At 39.5% G+C, this 27,217-nt stretch overlaps 1 protein-coding gene across 1 annotated transcript in view; it reads left to right on the top strand.

Annotated features, from left to right (window-relative positions):
• dner (delta/notch-like EGF repeat containing) overlaps nucleotides 1-27,217 on the top strand; it is a 258,013-nt gene that overhangs the window by 138,777 nt on the left and 92,019 nt on the right. Inside the window, exon 6 of the mRNA XM_039760000.1 lies at nucleotides 1,076-1,229. Coding sequence (XP_039615934.1) covers nucleotides 1,076-1,229 — 154 coding nt within the window. The remainder of the gene's footprint in view (nucleotides 1-1,075; nucleotides 1,230-27,217) is intronic.

The raw sequence follows: 27,217 nt of genomic DNA, 5'->3' as shown, positions 1-27,217 counted from the left end.
CCCAGTTGGCAAACACCCAGGCAGACATGCGGCCCAGTCCCACCCTCCGGAAATGACCCTCTATCTGCCAGCCAGGTGTTTACGTGGGCAACCCCTTGGCCTGGTCCAGCCACTCGGGTCTCCAACAATGAGGATCTTACAAGATGGATCACCCTCGGGGAAACGCGCCACATGGCCGTAGTGCCGTAGCTGATGCTCCCTCACAATGCAAGTAATCTGTAAAAACCAGGATATTGTAGTTTTAGGAGTGGCAGGCCCTGAACTCCAAAATGGATACTCATTTCACTATTTGTCTTTTCCAGTCTGCCTTTCATTTTTCTTTAATGATCTGAATTTTCCAGGTTTACATATGGAAATCTGCAAATTCTTCAAAATTTGGCTTTAGTGATCTCAGGTCCCTGTTTGATTCCCGAGTGTGATGTGCTTGTTTTCCCATTGTTCACATTAGTTTCCTCTATGAACTCCATTTAGAAAATAACAACTAATATTAAAGCAAAATATCCATTGGAAATCAGTTTCCTGTAACATATTACTGTGTCTCTTATCACATTTTATGGGTTTTCATATATAATGATTAATTAATCAATGATTAAAAAAAAAATCACATATCTCAATTAAAAAAGGATTCTCAAGGATGCGAATAACAATGATAACCCTGGCCAAATACAATGCATTACATTGATGTGTGTGTTTGATGCTTGAAAGAAATTTTTTGAAGACTTGACAGCTTTAAGCTTAAGGACACTTTCATACTTTTTCCCCATGACAGAGCATCTCCCTTGTGTGCACCATGTTTGCTGCAGAACTACGTGTACTGCCGTAGAATTTCATATGAGGAAAGGGAATCAATAAATATGATGAGCTTACATTTGTTCCAGATGTACTCTCGGTGCCTGTTGTTATTTAGTCATCATTGTTTTTTTTTTTCCTTGAGATTTGAACACAGAGTTCTTATAGTTTCCAGTCACTTTTTGATTCAATTGTTGTAATTTTATTGACAGTTTCATAACTAACAGTTTAATATTTAAACCCTGTAAATAAATAATAAGCAGAACTATCCTTTTTTGTCTTGCAGGCCACTTTCTTTTGTGAGTGCGACCAGAAGTATACTGGGATCTTCTGTGAAGAGTTTGATGCCTGTCATACAAAGCCCTGTGAGAACAATGGTACCTGTACTGATGTAAGACAAGGAAAGACTGGGAAAAACTTTACTTGTGCCTGCAAACCAGGTACCCTTAATATGTTTAAAAAAGAAAACTTAATAACATTTTTTAATGTGTGTAAGTAAAAAAAAATCCATTTTCATTCAGTGTAACTTTCTACATAGTGAGTGTGCGATTCATAACCTTGGTGTACGTTTTTCTTGCCATTATCGGTTTTGTTTTCCATAACAAATGGCACAAACAAGAATGCATCATCTATTTCATCTGAATTCAATTCTTGTGTGCTTTATAAAACACTTTGTGATCGTATACTATTAAAGATGCCATATAAAATTTATTTAAAAAATTACATTTTGGTTTAATTTTTATTTATGCAGATGCACACTGATACAGTGAATAGTACTGCATTTATGGAATTTACACATTGTCCTAGTGTTCAGATGGCTTTGGCTCCATGACAGTGGATTTTCTTCCATATCCCAAAGATGAACAGATTAAGTTAACCAAGTGTGTTTTAGGGTATCCTACAGAAGATGGACACTCCTAGCCATGCTTTGACCCTATATTGGACTAAACAACTGTTGAAAGTGACTGACCAAATAGCTGGTTATAGTTACAGGACATGGTCCTGACTGTGCAGATGATGACACAGTGGTCTTTTTGTTAATTTAAACTTCAAAATGTGAATACAATAGTTTTTATCATTATGAATATTATTATTCAAGTATTACTAATACTAGGTGGCTCTGCCCCCTCCTCGCTTCATTCGCCAACCCCCAGGGGTGCCCACTATCTCGCAGCTGAGCGGCTTGAAGGGCGTCGGGATACTGCTCTGTTAGAGAAAGCGATTGTATTTAAAGAGTTTGTATAAAGAAGAGTATACAGGGTGTGGGAGGAAGATGGCTTGGTCCTTAGTTACTTGAGTATTTCACTACAACTGTTTATTGTGAATACCAATGAATAATAAAATGTAATAAAAAGTAAAAATAAAAAAGTATGTTAAAAAGTAAAACATAATAAAAAGTAAATAAAAAATTAAATTACATTAACTCCTCAAAAACAATATTATGAATTACTTTATCCTCTAGCTTACATTTTATGAATGTTGCTTTATAGGATTTCTGTTCACATATTGTTCAGGATATTTTTATCTTTTTCTTTTATTGGACAACTCTCTTTGTTCTTGATTTTTGTTATTTGCAGCTTTTTTTCGTTCATTTTCTTTTTACAATGTTGTTTATCAGCTCTTACTGCTCTTTTTCTATCGCAATCTAAAATTCAGCGTCTTGAATAGATAATTTGCTTTTCTGCTTGCCATTATAACTGACTGCACTGAAGGTCAAGTTAGCACAGAGAGGGACACGGGATGGTACGGAGAGAGGATGTGCACAGCAGGAGTAACGATTGGGTGAGTGGTGTGGAGGGGAGTGGTCAAGGCTGAATAATGCGGACACAACAGAAAAATGTATTAATTTCATAGAGAGATTATGATTATGATGATGATTATTATTATGTGTTTATTAAAAATGTATACAATTATTAACAAAACATCAGTGCTGACTACTAAATCAGTTTTGCAGTCCTGTACTTTGGCCATAAGGCAGCACTACTGACCCAACTGTTAAATTCTTACTGGGTATTAGGATCACTGTCTTAAAATATCAGTTTACATTGTAGAGCCCATTAAGTTGAAAAATTACACTTCAGAGTCATGTGAAGATTCATGCCTCCAGTGTACTTGACTTTTTACAAATGTCCTTTAAAGGCCTTCTAGTAAAACACTTGTATTTGCCTTATATTAAAAAACTAGCAGCGGAGAAGTAGTGTGTTAAAGAAGTTATGAAAAAGAAAAGGAAACATTTTAAAAATAACGTAACATGATTGTTAATGTAATTGTTTTGTGACTGTTATGAGTGTTGCTGTCATCAAGGATTTGATTATCATTATTTCTTTCAATCAGGTTCGTATTTGAAGGATGTGTTGTGTTCAAGTTATATTCCGTGTTTGTCAACCGTTGTAAAGATAACAGGTTTCATTCATCGAAGTGTTCACTACCCAAATCGGTGCTCATGAATCTAAGATGTTTAACAGGCATTCCCGGTATCAAGTTGTGGATTTGCCTGAGAATATTTAGCGGCAGCGTGTCTATGAACTTAATTTAAACTTAAGCTTTACACCTTGCTTTCCTATTGATATGTCTACAAAGGCTTGTTCAGATTCAGAGGGTTGTTCATTTCTTACTGCATCAATAAACAGGTCATCTTCCTGTTTATCTGAGACATCACACACTGCATGCATGGGTTTATCTTTCCCAGTCCTGCAAACTTTAGTGAAGTGGTTCAATTTACCACATTTTTTACACTGTCTTCCTTTAGCTGGACATTGACTTTTCTACCGTTTCCGCAGTGCTTTGTTTCCGCGCCACTAGCTGCACTTATGAATATGAGCTCTTGCTTTTGTCACTCGCTTCACAGTATTCTATTGCTGCATCGGAGGTTCTCAATTGTGTAATGCATTTTTGTTCAGCGCTTTTGGAGCTCAGCTCTTGCTTTTTGTGTGCTGAGTTTGTGCCAAACACTAGTCTATCACAGTCAGTTCATGTGAGCCAGTCCTTCACTACATGCATCGGAGGTTCTCAGCTGTGGTTGTGCTATCTCGTGCGATCCTTGCGATGTCCACAGCTTTATTTAATGTTAGCTAAGACCCGCACTTAAAAGTTTATCTCGACTTTCGCTGAGTTTGTGCCAAACACTATTCTATCCATGACCATCTCATCTTCGTTTACATAAGCACAGTCCTTCACCCGAGAATATTTAGCGGCAGTGTGTCTATTGGATTGCTGCTGACGGACAGCCTTATATGGACAGGCACTCAATTACGTGGGAGGCGTGACGATGAGGGAGGCAGCTCCACCGCACACAGCGACCGAGCTACAGGCTATGACCGTATATATGTACGTAAGTAGGTTCCAGTTATGACCGTTACGCGTAGAATTTCGAAATGAAACCTGCCCAGCTTTTGTAAGTAAGTTGTAAGGAATGAGTCTGCCAAATTTCAGCCTTCTGCCTACATGGGATGTTGGAGAATTTGTGATGAGTCAGTGAGTGAGTGAGTGAGGGCTTTGCCTTTTATTAGTATAGATTGTCTTGAGAGGTTTTGATTCATTTCTGGCTTGCTCATTTAGTGTTTACAAGAAGCATTCACAATCTATGAATTACTGAAGCAGCAGATGGCACATGATGTTTTCTTTTGTTTTATTGACAGATAATCTCTGTTAAAGGAACTTCAGTACTGAATTTAGCCTAAGAAAAGTGATTAAGTTACACTACTTTAGGTTCTTAGCATTGTAAGACGTTGCAGTAATCTATTTTGTGGATGTTAGCCTAGTAAAATGAAGTAGAAAATGAAATCACATGGTACCTCATTTTAAATTAAGGTATATTTATTGTAAGGTTTGTGATCCTTGTGGACACTGTTATTTGTGACTTCATTGAGTAATTCCACAACCATGATCTTAAAAACGTATAAATAGTGGGTTGATGAATAAAGCAACTGATCTCATCCAGTACTAGTATGTGCATTGCACCCTTTCATGCATAGATAGACTGATTTCCTATGGCCCGAAGTAGTTTGTGGCAATTGTAAAAAGCAAAATGGATGCAGTAATGAACTGAATAAGCAAAAACACAACAGAAAGCAGTGAGACTACACACAAGTCATTATGTATTCCATTCTTGTAATGTGAGTGTAGCAATGTACTATGTTTTATATAGTCTGGAGTGCATTTCCAATCCAAGGAAAAAGATCTTTCATCTTATTGTACTGTAAGTTGCATGGAGGATGATATTGTATATGTTCAATTATTTAGGTCTTTCTTATGTGCCTGACCAACATGTAACAGTGTTGCCACCAACAAATGCTACTAATCAAACTTTGAGACTTATGGAGTCTGTGACGATGTGGGTTCTGGCTCCACACTCCCTTTGCTATTGGAAGCACTCGAACCCAACACCGTCGATAATGTAACCGAGTGAGCTAGTCAATGGAGGCAAATGATTCCAGCAAGGGGAAGGTATACAAAAGTGCAAAAGTGCTTTTATTAAAACAGTCAACAAAAACAGTGTTCCAATAAATAGTGCAGTACTCTCCAAGTTCTTCAATAAATAAATAAATAAATAATCCATTAAATGAAAACGAGGAGTTTAAAAATCAATAAATAGAAAAAACAATCCTTTAAAACCAGAGGTTAAAATGATCAGGAAGCAGTCTTAAAAACCATCAAACAAATCCGGTGCTCTTCTGTTAGCGTCTCACCTGCTAATCCCGTTTGGGCCAAGAAGCAGGCAAGACGCCTCTGCAGCTGCCCTCCTACATCACACGCTCGAGACTGGAGACCTCCCGATCCCTGGCTTCGGTCTGGCACTCATCCCAGTCCCCGAGACTTGATTACCCTCAACGGCCAGGTCGCCCACGTTGGGGATTCCATCACCAAGTCTCCCGACTTCCGCTGCCTTTCCATGGCCTCTCTGCGGCCCGATTCTTTCACCTTGTCACTCCCGCTACCAGATCGCTCAGCGGAGCGACATCTACAAACACCTGGGTGTCGGCCTAACACCCAGCTTCCTCGCAAGCTGTCCACGGCGCCGATCGCTGCTCACCACACGCCCGCGTCCGCTCTCTCCTGCACCGTCTTCTTTCCCCGAAGGGATTTGATTAAAGAGTAACCTGATAATTTCAGAAATACCAAGTGATTATTTCAATAAACAGAGCAGTAGAAAACAAAATAGTATACTGGGGCAAGTTCTGTTATTTATATATTAACTTGCTACCCATCCAAAATGGATTGAAATCTAAGTAAACAACATGCTTCTCAGCATTACTCTAGTGCAATTATCTATTGGAATGTATTTTGTAATGTGCATATTACAAATGTTTGTGATGCACCATCTGTTGGAATTGCAAATGCAATGCATATGTCTCTGATATATACCATTTGAAATTGGAGTCAAAAAAGATGTGTTAGTGTTTGATGTGCCATCTGTTGCAATGACAAATGCAGTGCATGTTTGTGAGACACCATCTGTTGGAATGACAGAGATATCACAATTGAACAGACAAAGAGTTACACAGACACACATACACATATCCTTTTATTAAGGTGAACACATGGAAAAAAAGGGAAATGAAAGTCCCATCTGTACAAATGGTAATAAACCTGAGCCTGAACTTGCTCCTTCTATAAGCTGTTGTCTAAGTTTTTCTGACACCATTATTATTAAACATTTTACACAGCAAGAGTCTCGAGGCACTCATATTGTGGTTGCTTGCTTAGTTGCTATTCATTTTTAACACCAGGGTGTTGTACCATGTTAACCATTATGAATGTAGTGAGAAGTCAAGCAAAATGACACTTTTTATTGGCTAACTAAAAAGATTACAATATGCAAGCTTTCGAGGCAACTCAGGATCCTTCTTCAGTTAAGATGTAATGAGTTGCCTCGAAAGCTTGCATATTGTAATTTTTTTAACACCAGTAAAGCAGTGTAACTGTATCAAGAGTATGTTTAAGTGAAAAGCTTTGATTAAGTTGGCATGTAGTCATTTGTACAGTATTTTCCACGTGGTACTGTGTCTGTTTGCTTTGGATGTTTGCCGTATCATCTGCAACTTTATAGGGAAGGTCAAAGCTCTTTCTGGCAGCCAAGGCAATGTGTGATATTGCTGTTTTTTCCCTTTGTGAAGTATGGCTTCTAGTTAGCCTGTGCTGAGCTCTTTTAATGGCACAGAGACAGAAGAGAAGCTAAAGTTAATGTTACCCCTTGGAGAGATAATGTGAGTGAGTGTGTCCAGCCATTTAAGAGGTAGAGAGTTAGAAGTAGTAGTTTACACATATCTAGTGTTAAGTGAAGGGCTAAGATTTGACAAAAATTCACTTCCATTTACTGGTCAAAGTCAGTCTCTTTAACACTTATTAGTGTTTGTTTAAGAAAACGGTCAGCTTCCAGTTATAGAGTTTAAACTGGATTTCCTTCTAGGTGTCTATTGAACTGGAAACATTTGCAGAGATGCAACTTTATCTTGATTAACACCACTAATATTTGATAAAAATTCAAAAGTCTGGCTGAACATTAGCTTCTGGGCTGATGGTACAGGCGACACAAGGGTTTCAGTTCAGCTTAGTAACTTTGGAATGTAGGAGGGGGCTGAAACTGTGTGTTTGTGAATGAAAGCCTAATCAAAAAGAATAATTTCCATTTTGTTCCACATGGTGTTAAGGCTAAGGCCAGATGTTGAGTATAGTACAGTAAGATTAATGGATGTGTGTTTTAATGAGGCTCTGAGCACGTAAGAGGAAATGACCAAGGAGAGTTAACATGGGTCACACGTTCTATGAGAAGAAGGTGGAAAGTGGTCTAAGGTCTAAGAAGGTATAAAAGTGTAATCTTGAAACCTGAAATACAGACCACTGCTCGATTTCCAGTAATGCTTCTATTTGCAAGGAAGTCATTCTGGGTAGGGTGATGATGTTGTTTGAGGATAGTATATTTTTTAATGTGTTGTCTAAGAAGGAGGTAGTGTGTGCTTTCTTACATCTCTAAGAAGCACCCTTTGACATTCTTTTCTTTAATGTGTGAGTTAGATACCCAGGGTGACAACTGCTGGGACACTGCTGGCTCTGTGTGACAAAAAGATAAAGCAAATACACCACGGTAGATGGAGATCATAAAGGCTCGCATTCATTGCTTCCTTATCTAGACAGAGACAATCATTCTTATTCTCCTGGGGTTCATAAGCCAGGGTACTATAAAATGTATCTGGGAGCTCAGCTGTGTTATGGTGGTGCAGAGGGTGGCATTCCCAGCTCATGGATCCAACGCCTAGTCTTTGTCTTTGTGGAGTCTGAATGATCACCCTGCATCCACATGGGTTTTCCTACATTTGCTCCGGCTTTCCATTCACATCCCCAAACACTTGTGTATTAAGTTGATTGATCGTACAAAACTCATCCCGTGTGGGTTTGTGTATGTTTGAGTCTGCTCTTCAATGAAGTGGCTTACCCCTCCGGGGATGTTTCCTTTATTGCATCCAATGTAGACAGACTTGACTTAGCTCCTGCTGTGGCCCTGAATTGGATTAGTCCAGTTTGTGAATAGTATTTTAGTTTCAGATGGGAGCCTCTAGTCTCATGCCATATGAATGTGTTTTACCTTTGACCTCCACTTATTTCAGCAAGAAATGTGCCTTGTTAATAGGGAATGGCTTTTGAAGCACCCTCACTGCAGGGAAGATGTTTAACCACTCTACTTTTGCCCATTCATTACTCCTTTTGGACTCATGTCATCTCAAGTCTAACAGGTAGGGGCCAAAGTTTAAAGTGACCTTAACACTACTAAACTGTAGTCATGTAACTTACACAAGAAGTTGAAGAAATCCAGTGCCACTTTGAGCTTGGACCTGGCAGCAAAACTCAAGGGCTGACATGCAAGAAGGAAATGCAGTCAGAGGTTGCCAACGCAAAAATAGAAAGGTAGAAGACTGAGTTGTTTCCAAGTTACTACACCTTCGCTAGTTTGACCTAAGAGGTTGAAGAAGATGTTTTTGAATTTTGTCTAACCTTGTTAATTTAGCTTTTGATAGCAAGATAAACAAACATATCTTTTTTCTTCTTTTTCTTTCGGCTGCTCCCATTAGGGGTCGCCACAGTGGATCATCTTCTTCCATATCTTTCTGTTCTCTGCATCTTGTTCTGTTACACCCATCACCTGCATGTCCTCTCTCACCACATCCATAAACCTTCTCTTAGGCCTTACTGTTTTTCTCTTCCCTGGCAGCTCTATCCTTAGCATCCTTTTCCCAATATACTCAGCATCTCTCCTCTGCACATGTCCAAACCAACACAATCTCGCCTCTCTGACTTTGTCTCCCAACCGTCCAACTTGAGCTGACCCTCTAATGTACTCATTTCTAATCCTATCCATCCTCATCACACCCAGTGCAAATCTTAGCATCTTTAACTCTGCTACCTCCAGCTCTGTCTCCTGCTTTCTGGTCAGTGCCATCGTCTACAACCCATATAACATAGCTGGTCTCACTACCGTCCTGCAAACCTTCCCTTTCACTCTTGCTGATATCCTTCTGTCACAAATCACTCCTGACACTCTTCTCCACTCATTCCACTCTGCCTGCGCTCTCTTTTTCACCTCTCTTCCACAATCCCCATTGCTCTGTACTGTTGATCCCAAGTATTTAAACTCATCCACCTTCACTAAATCTACTCCTTGACTCCATCTCATTTACACACATGTATTCTGTCTTGTTCCTACTGACCTTCATTCCTCTCCTCTCTAGAGTATATCTCCACCTCTCCAGGGTCTCCTCAACCTGCTCCCTACTATCGCTACAGATCATGGTGTCATCAGCAAACATCAATCTTGCCTGTCAACCCGTCCATCACCATTGCAAATAAGAAAGAGCTCAGAGCTGATCCCTCATGTAATCCCACCTCCACCTTGAATGCATTCGTCACTCCTACCGCAGACCTCACCACTGTCACACTTCCCTCGTACATATCCTGTACAACTCTTACATACTTCTCTGCCACTCCCGACTTCCTCATACAATACCAAAGCTCCTCCCGAGGCCCCGTGCCATGTGGTTTCTCCAGGTCCACAAAGATGCAATGCAACTCCTTCTGGCCTTCTCTATACTTCTCCATCAACACCCTCAGAGCAAACATCGCATCTGTGTTGCTCTTTCTTGGCATGAAACCATACTGCTGCTCACTAATCATCACCTCACTTCTCAACCTAGCTTCCACTAATCTTTCCCATAACTTCATGCTATGGCTCATCAATTTTATCCCCCTGTAGTTACTTCAGTCCTGCATATCCCCCTTATTTGTAAATATCGGCACCAGTACACTTCTTCTCCACTCCTCAGGCATTCTTTCACTTTCCAAGATTCCATAAACATTCTAGTTAAAAACTCCACTGCCATCTCTCTTAAACACCTCCATGCTTCCACAGGTATGTCATCTGGACCATCAGCTTTTTAATTCTTCATCCTCTTCATAGCTGTTCTTATGTCCTCCTTGCTAATCCATTGCACTTCCTGTTTCGCTATCTCCTCATCATCCAACCTCTTCTCTCTCTCATTCTCTTCATTCATCAGCCTCTCAAAATACTCTTTCCATCCGCTCAACACACTCTTCTCACTTGTGAGTATGTTTCCATCTTTATCCTTTATGACCCTAACCTGCTGCACATCTTTCCCAGGTCGATCCCTCTGTCTAGCCAATCTGTACTGGTCCTTTTCTCCCTCCTTAGTGTCCAACCTCTCATACAACTCATCATACACCTTTTCTTTAGCATTTGCCACCTCTCTCTTCACCTTGTGCCTTATCTCCTTGTACTCTTGTCTACTTTCTGCATCTCTCTGACTATCCCACTTGTTCTTTGCCATCCTCTTCCTTTGTATACTTTCCTGTATTTCCTTATTCCACCACCAGGTTTCCTTTTCCTCCTTCCTCTTTCAAGATGTCACGCCAAGCACCCTTCTTGCTGTCACCCTTACTACATCTGCTGTAGTTTCCCAGCTGTCTGGTAACTCTTCACTACCACCCAGTGCCTGTCTCACCTTCTCCCTAAACTCAACCTTGCAGTCTTCCTTTTTCAACTTGTACCATTTGGTCCTTGGCTCTACCCTCACTCTCTTCCTCTTCTTGATCTCCAACGTCCTACATACCACCATCCTATGCTGCTTAACTACACTTTTCCCTGCCACCACTTTGCAGTCTTCAGTCTCCTTCAGATTGACTCTTCTGCATAGGATGTAATCTACCTGTGTGCATCTTCCTCCACTCTTTTACGTAACCCTATGTCCTTCCTCTTCTTAATATACGTATTCACCACAGCCATGTCCATCCTTTTGGCAAAATCCACTATCCTCTTACCTTCTTCATTCCTCTCCTTGACACCATACCTACCCATCACCACCTCGTCTCCACTGTTCACTTCACCAACATGTCTATTGAGGTGCTATATTACAAGGGATGCCCATAGACTGCAGATTTTCTTTCAAGTCAAGTTACATCAAAGTGAATGAAAGAGGACAAGGGGCATTGGGAGAATTTTAAAAATATTTCTTTATAGCTGTGTGTAAAATTTGTTTTTATTGCTTAAATAATTGAATTCTTCCTTCCATTTCATAAATCCAATTTTTAAGTAAGAAAGGGAGCTTGATCTTTCTTTGGTTGCCACAAGCACAAAGGACAGCTTGAGGCAGAAGTTCGGTCTACCCAGGATATACTCAGGAACACTAAGCAAACTTAGAGGTCCTGTCCCACAGCATATCAGTAGAATATGAGAAGAAATTGCAGTCTCCTGAAGGAAACCATGAAGGAAACTCCAAACGGTGGGCACAGTAGCTAAGTAGTGCTATGAAGCCTAATGTGTCATGGTACTGCCCAAAAGCATCTTCATAAACACAGTCTCTGTTTTTACTAGTGCCTGAATAATGGTGGGATTCCCAACATAGATTTTTATAGAATTGTACATATTTGTTAAAAAATAGATTACGCATTTGAGATTATTTTTTCATAATTCTATGTGGATTTTATCTGTTTCTGTTACAATTTAGGAGGGAATATTTTAAGGCAGTAAGGCATTGCAGAGATAATGCTGTTTAATTTGTTTTCAGATATACAATGTGGCAGAATCATTGATCTTGTCAGAATAAATCTATTTATGGCTCTCAGGGAAACAAAAACAAATAAAGAAGCTAAGGCAAGACTAAGCTTTTCCTCTGGGTTATCGACAAGTACATTGCTTATCCTGCAGGTAGTGGACGGGCATCTAAAAATATTTTCCTGCAGTTACCTGAATGTCTTACATGTATTTTGAATTTGTGCCAGAAGTGTTTGTTCAGTGTCCAGGCTAACAGCTGGAGATTTTCTCATAGCAAAACTGAATGCACATTTGTACTAGAAAAAAAGGGGTGAGTCCATCTGCTAGCATTCTGCAGGTAACATATAAATGCATTGTGAGCTTGAGTGTTTAAGAAGAATTATAAGAAAACATAACTGATGACAGAGGTAAGTAGCACTTAAGTTTGCAGTAAACATTATGAGCAAATATTTGGACATCAGATGTAGCATTTGTGCACAGTGAAAGACAGATTTTCTGGGGTCAGATTCAACTTTAACAGCAGGTACACCCTGGATGGCAAATGAGAGAGAAATGCTGCTGGAAGAGGAGTTGAAAGCAGGTGTAGTATTATCCCCAGATGGCTGGCCCTTTAAATAAGAACATAGCCTGTCAGTTCATATTCCCTTATAATCTATGTCAAATAATGTGATGTCATTCATTCATTCATCCATCCATTTTTTTTATCCCATTTATCCAAATCCCGTAAGGCTGGTGCATATCCTGGTAGGATTAGATGCAAAGTGAGAAGTTTAACCTAACCTGCAAGTTCTTGGATATCCAAGGGTAGCCAGAGTGCCTATAGGAATCTCCACATAGACATGGGGAATAACTACGAACTCCACATGGGCATTTCCCAGGCCTACAGTTGAACCTAGGACTTCATAAGCAGTGAGATCAGTGTTAGCTGTTAGGTCACTGCACTGCCCTAATGTCTACTCAAGACATGAAATTGACTGAGCTAGATGGGTCAACATGTATTTCTCTCTCCCTTGCTCTTTAATACTACCTTCTACATTCCTTCCTTGTTCTGCAGGGTTTTAAAACCAGTACATTTTCAATATAACCAGCCTTCAATTGGAGACTCATTCCTACTTTGAACTGAATTGTTTGCTTAATTAGATTGCTTACTGTTGTCTAGTTCTGCTCTACATGTCGTTCGAAAGTTATATTTAGCAATATGTTCACTATTGTTGTCTAGTTTTTGAGTTACATGCGAGAAGACAGTCTAGACTGCTTTTTTGCTACTAATTTATCATTTTTAACAAAACAGCATTTAATTTTGAATGAAAATCAACATCTCTGAATAATAATTAATATGGAGCCTATGATGGTTAAAACAGTCATTTTGCAAGTTCAATGTTTCTGTAAGATATTTTCTCTTTTGAAAAGCTAGAAATCATTTAGAATTTTTTGTCCTAAAGGTACTTTAAAGAAAATGTGTTTGTATTAGCTTATTTTAGCTCACTTCACTCGCCAACAAACCCCCTTTCCACCCCTGCCTGCGCTATGTGCCAGCCAGTTCGTGTCTCTGCTGCTTGCGTATGTGGATTTCACTTTCACCAAACACCAAATCTTTTAATTCTCGCGGATACGCCTCTTCATTGGGAAGAAACACTACTTAAGTCTCCGACTTAAAGTTTAAATCTGAACAATATATTCAATCTCTTTTCGCTGTTCTGTTATTTCACCGAGTAATAATTTCTGTTTGTTTGCGCTGTCTTTACTATAATTTTTTTGAGACTTTCAAATTTTTGTACTTTCATTATCTCTAACCTGCTCTGCATGTGTATTGCGCCAATGTTTACGAATTCTTTACGACGTTCTACTTTGTCATCTACTCTTTGTCTTTTATTTCCAGCCCTGGGCATGGTTAAATCTCTTGGCACAAAGTCTCGTCTCATGGGATGTGAAAGTATCTCTCTGAAAAAGTCAAGTCCCATCCCAGGCTAAAAAGTCTTGTCTCATCCAAGGATTTTTTTTATTATAATAGAGAGATATATATGAATGCAAAATTTATCTTACAGCATTTTAAATCAGCCTGTGAAGTGTACTCGTTCACTATTTATTCACTTTTCAGGTGATTGTTACATTGGCAGCACATTAAACTCACTGCCATGGCCTAGTATTACATTGACAGAGATAATACTTTGTACTATTCCACCAGTTTGATGATCACCCATCACTTAATAACAAATCCACAAGATACTTCAACTTCTTCAGTTGATATACAGTAGCTGTTCCTCACTTACCTGCAGGGAGTATGGTACTTTTTTCCACGAGTAAATCATGACATCAGATTTGGAGGTTCTAAAATGCATCTGAATCACCTCACACTCAGTCATGCCCTACACCAGGGGCACTAATAATCATACTCAGATTGGATGAGGACAAAAGTACAGTATCATCTGCAAACAGTAGTGATGCAGCCCTTATATTTCCAAAGAAGTTATTCTCCAAGTTTCAGCTCAACCTCTGTGTTGTGGTTAATACGTTTTATACATAGAGGAATTTTTTGTGCATATTTGATTTGGAAAAAGGTATTAATTTTGCTGTTATTTTCATTGTTTTGTTGGTGACTGTATTGAAGTGCCATTTTGAATTAAACAATGGAATCTCATCATGACTGCTGTACATACAGTAGTTACTAAGAGGGGGTAATAAGGCAATCAACTCTTTTAGTTTCATTTTTTGGACCTTCAAGTTTTATTTCACACATTGTGTTTTGACAATCAATTTCTATTACTCTTTTTGGGTTTGATTTTGGGCTGTTTACTCAGTTGCTCAGTTTCTCCCCTTTTGGAAGCTTTATTTGCTGGTCCACAACATTAAATCTTGGTCCTGTGAGATGAGCTCTATTCCTGTTCACAACATTGTATAACTTGTTCATGAAAATCATAAACACAAGAGGAGCCCAGGTATATCCCCTAGGCAAAGTTCTACACCCACATTCAATAGCTTTGCAACCTCATTGCATCTTCCACAGAATACCATGACACCTCATATCTGTGCAAGCACAAAGAGTTGGTCCACTGTTCCAGAGCTAGGACAAAATATTGTATTCTCCCAGAGATGTTAAAATATTGGCAGTCTACTGAGACAAAAGGAAAAGGACTATGATGTGGAACCTTAAAACAAAGTACAATGGGAGTCATAGCCAGAAATTATTTTGCAATGCATATTTTAACTCAGAGACTTAAGCAACTTACCGATTAAGTTGTTAACCAGGGAAATGGGTTGCAAAGGTTTCTAAGAACTCTATCCAGAAACGCGGACAATGGTTAACTTGCAACGCCCTCTTTAATAATGTCATGCCAATGACTTCATTTGCCATAGCTTCAGGGGGCTGCCCCTAGCAACAAAACTGCGACAGGGGCACAAAATGGTGGCACTCAATAAAATTAAGTCATGGTAAACCAAAAATATACCAACTTTACATCTTCCCTCACCATTTATATATGCTGATTTGACAGGCATCAAAAAATTTTAGCCACACTACAGAATTCTTGCAAAATGTCAATTAAAAACCCCTCTTCCCATATCTCTACCAATATTAGAATATCAGAAAAACTGAACATCAAAAAAACTTTGATGAGAACAGGCTATTCAGCCCAGTAAAAGTAGTTAATCCTATCCTCCTTATTTGTCCAAAAAGTCCTATTCTCTACCATACTACTTGTTTTTCCATGTGTCAATGGTGGTGGAGTGTAGAACAACGTTATAACTAAATTTACCCTTAATAAATTCACAACTGGGTCCTTGTGTTCTTGTTGAACTCCTTTTAAAGTAACAGGTCCATTGTACTAATTCCTTTCATAATTTCAAACACTAGTTATGTCACCCCTTAATCTCCTTTTGCTTAAACTAAAAAAGGTTCAATTTCTTTAATCTTTCTTTCCTCATATAGTAGCTCATACCTCTCAGTCCTGGAATTGGCTTAGTTGTTCTTGTATATATTTTCTGTAGCACAGTGATTTCTTTTTTATATCCCGATGACCGAACTGGCATTTAGTACTCCAGGTGTAGCCTCACAAATTTGTTATAAAGCTTAAGCATAACCTCCTTTGACTTGTACACTGTACATCACGCTATATGACGTTAAATTCTGTTGGCCTTCTTAATGGAATCTGTACACTGTCAAGATGTAGATATTGACAAGTCCATTATGACTTCTAGGGCCTTCTCATAACGGTTACTTTCAAGTTTTATACCTTCCATTGCATATTCAAATCTAACAAGTGTGCTTAATATGTAAAATACTTTACATCTACTTGCATTAATTGTTACTGTATATGCCACAAATCTACCCAAGTCATTTTTCTGTCCAAGTCCCTTTTTTAATAATTTGGCTGATTCTTCATTAGCTGCCTTTTTTTTAACCTGATATAAACTGCAAACTTAATCAGCTTGTTATTTATATTCCTATCCATATCATTTACATTTACTGGAAGCCCCTGCATTGTCTCCTGAGGGATACTCATTTTAAAGTTACCTGGTTCTGATAAAGTTCCTTGCACCATAACCTTTTGCTTTCTGTGCTTAGTAAATTTTGCACCCATCTATTCACTATGCCCTGAAATCCCACTTATTTTACTTTCATGCCCAACCTTTCATATGTCACATTATGAAATGCCATCTGAAAGTCAAGATAATTAATATCATATGCACCACTCTGAAAGGATGCTTTTATTGCATCTTTAGTATTAGCATATTAGTAAGTTATGACATCCCTCATACAACCCCACACTGACTGTCCACTAACACTTCTGTTTTTGCCATGTGATGCGCAATTTTCTTCTTAATAGTTCCTTCCATTAATTTACCCAAGATGCACGTTCTGTAGTTATAATATATAGTTTTTGGGATATTTCCAATCACCCATTTTATATAATAGGATAACTGCCATTTTTCAGTACTTAAAAATTTCCCCAGTATTCAGTGACCTTCTAAAAATATTTGTCAAAGGTTTATATATGCATTTACTAACATTCTTAAGGACTACAGAATAAATGCTTGGTACTTCTGATGGCGTATTAGATTTCAGCATATTTAATCAAAGAAATACTTCCCAGTTGTCTTTTTCTCCTTTTAGCTGCTCCAGTTAGGGGTCGCCACAGCGGATCATCTTCTTCCATATCTTTCTGTCCTCTGCATCTTGTTCTGTTACACCCATCACCTGCATGTCCTCTCTCACCACATCCATAAACTTTCTCTTAGGCCTTCCTGTTTTCCTCTTGCCTGGCAGCTCTATCATTAACATCCTTTTCTCAATATACTCAGCATCTCCACTCTGCACTCCTATATATTATATATTATGTATATTTTATATATACTAGCAAAATACCCGCACTTCGCAGCGGAGAAGTAGTGTGTTAAAGAAGTTATGAAAAAGAAAAGGAAACATTTTAAAAATAGCGTAACATGATTGTCAATGTAATTGTTTTGTGACTGTTATGAGTGTTGCTGTCATCAAGGATTTGATTATCATTATTTCTTTCAATCAGGTTCGTATTTGGAGGATGTGTTGTGTTCAAGTTACATTCGTGTTTGTCCAGTCTATCCCTGACCATCTCATCTTGTTGTCAACCGTTGTAAAGATAACAGGTTTCATTCATCAAAGTGTTCACTACCCTAATCGGTACTCGTGAATCTAAGAAGTTTAACAGGCATTCCCGGTATCAAGTTGTGGATTTGCCTGCGAATATTTAGCGGCAGCGTGTCTATGAACGTAATTTAAACTTAAGCTTTACACCTTGCGTTCCTATTGATATGTCTACAAAGACTTGTTCAGCGTCAGAGGGTTGTTCATTTCCTACTGCATCAATAAGCAGCTCGTCTTCCTCTTTATCTGAGACATCACACACTGAATGCACGGGTTTACCTTTCCCAGTCCTGCAAAGTCAGTTCATGTGAGCCACTCGGAGTACATGCATCGAAGGTTCTCAGCTGTGCTTGTGCTATCTCTTGCGATGTCCACGGCTTTATTTAATGTTAGCTCAGACCCGGCACTTAAAAGTTTCTCTCGCACTTTTGCTGAGTTTGTGCCAAACACTATTCTATCCCTGATCATCTCATGTTCGTTTGCATAAGCACAGTCCTTCACCAGCAATTTTAACTCCATTACAAAGTAATCCAAAGTCTCATTTATACCCTGTGTATTCTCATTAAACTTATATCTCGCGAATATTGTGTTCGTCGTAGGCATGACAAACAGCAGCGGCAGCGTGTCAATGAACTTAATTTAAACTTAAGGTTTACACCGTGCTTTGTTTCCGCAGTAGCCTCACTTATGAATATGCTTATATCCCTCACTCACTTCATATTCTTTTGCTGCCTTCTCAATTGTGTAATGCGTTTTTTGTTCAGCAATCTTTGGAGCTCTTGCTTGATCACTGCGTTCACAGTCAGTTCATGTGAGCCGCTTGGAGTACATGCATCGAAGGTTCTCCGCTGTGCTTGTGCTATCTCGTGCGATCTTGCAATGTCCACAGCTTTATTTAATGTTAGCTAAGACCCGGCACTTAAAAGTTTCTCTTGCACTTTTGCTGAGTTTGTGCCAAACACTAGTATATCCCTGACCATCTCATCTTCGTTTACATAAGCACAGTCCTTCACCCGCGAATATTTAGTGGCAGCGTGTCTGTTGGATTGCTGCTGATGGACAGCCTTATATGGGCAGGCACTCAATTACGTGGGAGGTGTGACAATGAGGGACGCAACTCCAAATCACACGGCGACCGAGCTGCAGGCTATGGCCGTATATATGTAAATAAGTAGGTTCCAGTTCGAAACGAAACCTCCTTAACTTTTGTAAGTAAGCTGTAATGAATAAGCCTGCCAAATTTCAGCCTTCTACCTACACGGGAAGTTGGAGAATTAGTGATGAGTGAGTGAGTCAGTGAGTCAGTCAGTCTTTGAGTCAGTGAGTGAGGGCTTTGCCTTTTATTAGTATAGATATATATATATATATATATATATATATATATATATATATATTATTTTATATTATATACACTCCTCTGAGAATCAATACTTCTCAGTTTACAATTTGTTATCCTTTTTTTACATTTGAAAACTTTAGAAAAATGCAGATGTAACAGAAACAAATGACAATGATAAAGAGGTTGGGGTATCTGCCTGGTAACCTCGAAAAATTAGATTGCGAGCAAAAGAAGAAAATACACAATAATTACAGAGACACTGTTCTAGACTTGAGCAAACATGGCAGAGCTTCTGGTTTTCTGTTCTCCCAGCATGAAGAGTTGTGGTTTCAAGAGGATGGACATCAGAAGTGATGTCAGCAGTGTTATAGCCATAGTCAACTGGTCTTCAGAGGAAGGAAGAGAGAAATGGCATTAGGACACAGTGTCAACCCCTGTTGTGGCAGTCACTACTAGCGCTTCGGTTGTCCCTTATGCCTACATGAATAACAGCAAGTTTAGAGTATTAGCTGTTTCACTATCAATATATTTTAATATGCCTTTAATACTCCTTATGCGCTTCACCTCCTCATTGACTGTTCTTTTAAAACTAAAATACAGAAAAAATCTCTTTGGGTCATCTTTCGCCTTATCTGCAATGTTTCTTTCTATCTGCCTTTTAGCTTCCCTAATCTTTAAATTAACTTTACTCTCAAGCTTTGTTCCTCTGCCTAATGTGTTTAATGAATTCTTAAATCCTCACTCCTTAGCTATCTCTAACTCTCTTTGCTGTAAGCACTATTAATTCTTCTTTACACCCTAATTCCTTCTCACTAAGAAAACTCACTTACTGAATACTATCCGCCACCACAAAGGCTTTTATTTACTTATTGACTTGCCAGTTACTACTTCTGCTTCCTCCACTTTATGTCCCCCAAGCTCACTGTTTCTCTAACTTGAAGCCCCTCTTTTGTTACTTCTTTACCTTCAAGCCAGCCAACCGCCTACACTTAAAATAAAATAAATGCTTTCTTCATTATGAGTGAACATTTATGCCGTCTCTCTACTACTAGCGCTATTGCTTCCCGGTATGAGCAATATATACTGCTCTACCTTACACCTTAATTTTTTCCCACTAAGGAATCATGGTTACATTTAGCTATTAGCTAATATTACACTGGTTATTATTCCTTGTTCGCCAACCACTTCTGGTGCTCTATGCCCTGCTCAATACAACTTTGAACACAAGTTCTTTTTTAAACACTCGGCTATCTTTGCCCTGTGTGAGTGAAAAAAACAGCAAAAAAATTCTAAATGGGAAAAAGCTGTAAAAAGTCTCACACAACCCCTTAGAAGCAACTAAAAATGAAGTTTTAAAGAGCAAGAGATTTTAAGTTAATTCCTGTACAAAAGTAACATTTATCACTGAGCACTTCTTTTAGTTCAACCTCACAAGCAGAGGTGGGTAGAGTAGCCAAAAATTGTACTCAAGTAAGCGTAGCATTACTTCAAAATAATATGACTCAAGCAGAAGTAAAAAGTAGTCATCCAAAAAATTACTCAAGTAATTTGGTGAAAAGACTACTCAAATACTGAGTAACTATTTGAACATAACAAATGATTTATTTTTTAGAAATGTAATAAGACTGACAAAAATATAAAATAATGTGCAAATTCTGCCATTTCCAAATACAGGCAGTCCCCGGGTTACGTACGAGAAAGGGACTGTTTGTACTTAAGTTGAATTTGTATGTCGGAACAGGTACATAAATTTAATAAATTCTATTGTTGACCGACTGTAACCAAGTGCCCTGCCAATGAATGATGGAGTTTCACCTGTCTATGACCTTTGTATTATTTCTACTTTATTTTCAATGGTGATGGTTTTTCTCTTCTTTACCGTATCACCAGCACTTGCATCAGATTTGTGTTTCAGAAACATTCTTGAAGGGTGAACACAAAAGGTTAAGACGAGCTCTTCTGCACAGCGCTGTCCACACTATCACAGCAGGAAGGCACCCGTCGTCAACACGTCTGATGTACTGACAAGAGACAACTTCCTGCTATGTACGTAACAGTACAAGCAGGCTTGCAATTGAGAATGAATGGGGGCATCGAGGGGCGGTTCATCACCAGCCCACCTTACAGTCACCTCCACTACAGTATGCTGCCTGCAGCGTCCGCCCACTGAGAACAAACACGGTGCGGCCAAAGGCGGGTAGTGAATTGCCCTCATTCAATAGGCAGCCATCCAATGCACACTACAATACAACCCCCCACCGCCCCATTCACCCTCAGTGTCCTCCATTCAGCCACAACTGGGTCAATGCTTGCAGCATTACCAGCTGCCCAATGTGAACGAACGGGGTAGCCATGTGTGGTGGGAGGGCAGTGAAACTGCTTGCCGCTGGGAGCTGCCCGAGGGACACTACACTGTGTGAGCAGTGAAATCGCCCCCCTCCAGCCACTGCTTGCAGCGTCCCCAGGCCAGAGATGACGGAGCAGCAGTTACTAAGGCGCATGCCTCATTTGTATGTCGTAGGTCGGATGTCCGTAACCTGGGGACTACCTGTAATAAAATATAAAAAAATGAGTAAAAATAAATAACATCTTTACAAAACAAAGATGCACAAATAACACAAAGTTCCAAACCTCAGTTTTTCACAATAAAGCTTCTGAAGCCAATACCTACAGTAGGTAACATGTATTTTTGAACAGTGCAAACTACTTACAGTAACAAGATATACTGTACACTGGCAGTATAATACTGCATATTCACTTTGTGGTGTAGCGGGTCCGCGGCTTAAAAAAAAAAGCCAGTTTCAAATCCATAAAGCCATAAAGCATGACCGTGGGGAGGTAATGAGGTAGTTGGAGAGAGTCACACCTGCACGTTCTCAATTGCTTCATTGGATTTCTGCACCGTGTGATTAAGGCCCACGGAGACAGGAGTATACATATACGGGTTGGCACAAAAAAAGAAGGGGGAATCAAAGGAAAAGAGAAAAGAAAAAAGGTTAAAAGACATGAAAGACATGATGATCTGGCCACCTGGAGGGAGGAAGCAGTGCGAGCTAAGGCCCCATGAAAGAGTGTTAGCTGTGGTGCTCTAGGGGGTAGTTCGCTCCACTGAACATTCGGGTGGAGTGTGGCGAGCAAGGCAGGTGCCCTCCCTAGGCTTCTGAGGTGCGACCACGTGAGCACGAAGGAAGAAGGTAGGAGAGCCGACCTCAGACGGTCTGGCCGTGATGCCTGGAGGCAGCCAAGACGGAGGTCGGCCAAAAGGAGCTTGTGGCTGTTGAGTCTCCACCAACTATGCGAGCAAGGGGTGAGCCAAGAGATTGAGAAGGAGGTGGGCTGAGATCAGGAGGAGTTAGCCTGCATTTTAACCTCAGATTTTTCCATTCAATCATGTCGAATGCTTTTTCTGCATCCAATGATAATAATATTTCTGGGGTGTTTGATTTAGTTGGTGAGTATATTACATTAAACAGGCGTCGAAGATTTGAAGATAAGTGTCGGCCCCTAATAAATCCAGTTTGGTCTTGTGATATTATTGAGGGGAGCACTTTCTCCATCCTTCTAGCTATGATTTTAGAGAGTATTTTAACGTCGTTATTCAGAAGTGAAATTGGTCTGTATGATGCACATTGTAATAAGTCCTTATTTTGTTTTGGAAAGACAGTGATTAGTGCTTGGCGAAAGGTTTGTGGAAGAGATTGGTTATCTCTGGCTTCTGTAAATGTTGCTAATAGGAGGGGAGCTAGCTGAGCGGAGAATTTCTTGTAAAACTCTGCAGGGTAGCCATCAGGGCCTGCTGCTTTTCCACCTTGGAGTGACTTTATAGCATCCAGTAATTCTGATAATGACAGAGGTTTATCGAGCTCCTCCACACTAATAGCGTCAATTTGTGGTATCTGTAATTTATCCAGAAATGCATTAGATTGTATATTGTCTTCTTTAAACTCAGTAGTATATAGGGATTTATAGTAGTCTCTAAAAGTGCACATTATATTTTTGTGTTCGATGATTTTATCTCCATTCGTGTTAGTAATTACGAGATTGCGTTGCGCACTTCTTGCTTGTGAATTTGTTGCTAAAAGCTTATTAGCTTTCTCTCCATGTTCATAATAATGATGTCTGGATTTGTAAATTAGTTGTTCGGTTTCTTTAGTTGTCAAGAGGTTTAATTCTGAATGTAGAGCCTGCCTCCTCTTATGTAGAGTCTCGCTTGGTAGTCTGGCATGTTCTTCATCTATTTTAGTAATTTCGCTTTTTATCTCTGCTACTTTCTTCGCTTCGGATTTATTTCTGTGGGAAAGATATGAGATAATCTGTCCTCTTAAGAAGGCCTTAAGAGTTTCCCAGAGTGTTCCTGCAGAGATCTCAGGGGATGTATTTGTCTCTAGAAAGAATTCAATTTGTTTGGATATAAATTCAGTACAATTCTGTCAGCTAATAGAAGCGGATTGAGACGCCATCTGCGGGTGAGTGTATGGGGCTTAGTAATTTCAGCTCCAAGATCATCGGAGCATGGTCTGAAATAACAATAGCATCGTATTTACAAGATTTAATCTTAGGCAAGAAGTTATTATCTATAAAGAAGTAATCAATCCTTGAGTAGCAATGATGTACTGGTGAGTAGAAAGAATATGTTCTTGAATTTGGGTTTAAAAACCTCCAGGGATCTGATAAGTTGTGATCAGTTATAAACTTTGTAATTATCTTTGCGGTGTTAGTTGCCGTTCCCCCTGTGGAGGAAGTCTTATCTAAAAGTGGATTTAGAACACAATTAAAGTCCCCAGCCATTATAAGTTTATGAGTGTTCAGATTGGGAATGGATGCAAATAAATTTTGTATAAATTCCTTATCATCAACATTAGGTGCATAAACATTTATCAAAATCATTTTACAGTTAGATAAGTCTCCCATGACCATCACATATCTCCCTTCAGGATCCAATACTACATCTGATGCTACAAATGGTACTGTTCTATGTATGAGAATTCCCACCCCTCTAGTTTTCTTTGTAAAACTAGAATGGAACATTTGGCCAGTCCAGTCTTTTGCAGCCGGAACTGATCCTTACTTAGTAAGTGGGTTTCCTGTAAAAATACTATTTTAGCATTTAGACCTGTTAGGTGAGAAAGTACTTTCTTTCTCTTTAATTCGTGATTCAGGCCTTTAACATTCCAGCTTACGAAGTTAACTGTCCCATCATGGAGACACTGATTCTGAGTTTTTGGTGTCATATTATAGTCTTAACTGGAAGTGAAATAGTTTAGGTCTTAATTTCCTATTCCCCAAGAGTTGTTGCCATGCAGCTTATTATTACGTTGATAGTTATAATTATAAAGATTGAGATGATAGATTAGATATAGATCAAGCCTGCTCTCTTTCTCTTCCCCTTAACCCCCACCCTCCCTTTTTGCCTCCCCAGGTGAGGCTAAAACCCACTTCATGCAGTCCCAGTCCTCTGACATACCCAGAGACAGAGCACGTCCAAAGCACATCAAGCCCCCATGCAGTGGCGCTTTAAGGTTAAAAGATAGAGATATCTGTTACCAATATAGTCTTTAAAAGAGGAAAAAGAAAGAAAAGAATTTTGCACTTAATATATATATATATATATACACACACACATATACATATATATATATATATATATACATACATACATACATATAATCTTCATCAATTTTAGTGCATTAAGATGATATCCCCAGATAATAAACCCAGGTGATGGTGTTAAAGATGTGTCCAAAACAAGCATAACAAGTCTTAATGCAGTAATAGCAATAACAGCAAACCAAGGGTATGATATTGAACAGTCTCATTTAGGGTACACATGAAATAATTAGAAAAGAAAAAAAAAAGAGGAGGAAAACGTAATTAAGCACAATAAAACACAAACATTTAGCCCTAGTAATACTAAGTAATGATAAGTAATAAGTAAGTAATAATAATATAAGAATATGAGAATATATGCTGATAAAAACCCGTATTTTAAAACAAATAGATCAGACAGTAGATTATTAATCCTAGCTTTATCATTTACCGCCATGACTCACAATTATGTATCAGAATAGTCCGGATCAGCTTTCTTAACTCATTTTCTGCCTCCTCCTTGCTAGCGAAAACATAGAAATGCCCTGCCATTCCACTTTCAGTTTTGCGGATACAGGAGGCCGTATTTGACATTGGCTTGCCGTAGCAGCTGTTTAATATTATAGAAGGCGGCGTTTGATAGCTGTTGCTGGAGAGAAGTCAGGGAAGACGCGAATTTGGCAATCTTCATATTTAATATCTTCCTTTTTTTTCCTGAGGAGTTCCATCACCTCTAACTTAAATGATAATCGTTCAAAACGGACTATAAAAGATCTTGGTCGGGGTCTGACGGTGTTTGATCAGCGTCTGTAAGCCGCTGCTATCTCAGATTCTGCTTTAAAGTCGCCCCCGATTATTTTAGAAAAAAGTTCAGTTGCGAATTTCACCGGGTTTAAACTTTCTCGATTCTCCGGCAAGCCTTCAATTCTGACATTATACCTTCTATTCCCATCTTCTAAAGCAGCCAGTCTGTCTCCAAGTTTTTCTCCGAGTTTTTACATTCAACTGACATTTACTGCTCTTTCCTCGGCACTGGCAGCTAGATGTTCGCTATTTCGATCCGATTCGTGAATGTCTCACTAAGATGCTCCAATCGATCAGCAAGCGTGCTCAGTTTAGCGAGTTTTTCTCAATGCGCTCTTCAATTTTACCCAGCACCTGTCGAAGTTCAAGCTGTACCTCTTGACGAGCCTTTCATTTGCCTGTTGGATTTCCTGTCGCAGACATTCATTGGCCTGTTTCATCTCCTGTTTCAGTCTCTCATGTGCCTTTGCCGTTGCTTTCTCATTAGCCTTCTCGCTTTTCTTTATATCTTGCCTGAGGTCAGCGAGCAACACTTTCAGTTCAGATAGCTCAAATGTGCCTTCTTGTACCGTAGATGAAGCAGCAGACTCTGCTGAAGCCGGTGTCCCCGCTGCTCCAGTCCCGCGTGATTGCGTAACTGAAGCCGCGGACCTCCCGGCCTTTTCCAGTTTCAGGTAATCCTCTCCAATCGGCGAGCTATCCACATCTGCACTCACGATCGCACCTTCGCTCCCCTTTTCGCTCTCAGCAGGCGACGATGTAGCGGACCGTGGTCCCGAGGAGTCTGTACTTTCGCCCATCTGATCCAGGTCTGTCTCTGAGAGGCCGTATCTCGAACTAGGGCTTGCTGATCGCAGCTTGGATGTAGCTTTAGTCTTTGATTCTTTCGGACCCCCCTTCTTGTTGGCCATGTTTATATGTGTTTACATATACTGTAGCGTTCCCTCTCGGGTTGAATAAATACAGGATATCTCAGAATAATAAGCAAATAATATGAAAAATAGCACCACTGCTAGCGGAGCTCCACTTCAGACGTCCATCTCTCGCATCGGACGAGACCAAAAAACCTCAGATTTTTAACGGATTTATTTATTGATTTTTTTATCCCCACTTTTCACAATGATTTTTATGGATTTATATATGTACTGTTTTGTAAGAACACTGCACCATTGACACTTTTGTTGATATTACTTTTGTTTTGACTGGTTTTTAATAAAAGCACTTGACCACTGGCCTCATCAGTGAATTATCCTCATATGTCAGCTCATCTTGGTCATAACTATCGACGGTGTGGGTTCAGCAGACTCCCATGTAGGAAGAGGGAGTCTGTAGGGGACCGGCATCATCACACACTTGCCCTCCAAATAGCACAGCTGATAGAAAATAACATTAGAACAAGGCAGCTTGTGCACATACAAGAAGTCTCACTTTACCTTGACTGTCTGTGTTTGTGCATGTTTGGTTAAAACATACTTGTTCTTCACTCAGTGAAGTGATGGTTAAGCTTCAGCAGGAGTTGGCTCCCAAGGTTCTTGCAATGAACAGGAGCCCTGCATGACTAAAAAGTTTCTCACAGGCTGCAGACACAGGAAGTTTGTGTGTGGTCATGTGACTGCATGGCTACGTCTGATTGGTGAAACGGAGTCATGTGATTATTGTTGCTACATCTGATTGGTGAAACAGCCATGCAGTAGATCCACTGGTGACTTCTCTCTGGCAAAAATATTGCGTATCTAATGTGTAAATGGAAAAAAGTAACGAGTCGAGTGTTGCCCAGTGTAGTGGAGTAAAAGTAGCGTTTCTTCTTCACATATGTACTCAAGTAAAAGTAAAAAGCATGGTGCAGTAAAACTACTCTTAGAAATACAATTTTTTTAAAAAGTTACTCAAGTAAATGTAACAGAGTAAATGTAACTTACTACCCACCACTGCCCATAAGGATGAGGTCAGCATCCAGCATATACAGAAGTAACTTTTCCAGTGCACACTCTCTCTATGTGGGCCGATATACCATCAAGTG

This window comes from Polypterus senegalus, chromosome 1 (genome assembly GCF_016835505.1).
Source record: "Polypterus senegalus isolate Bchr_013 chromosome 1, ASM1683550v1, whole genome shotgun sequence".
In the NCBI taxonomy this organism is placed as follows: Eukaryota; Metazoa; Chordata; class Cladistia; order Polypteriformes; family Polypteridae; genus Polypterus; species Polypterus senegalus.
Note: the sequence above shows the minus strand (reverse complement) of the source record. Positions and strands in the feature narration are given on the sequence as shown.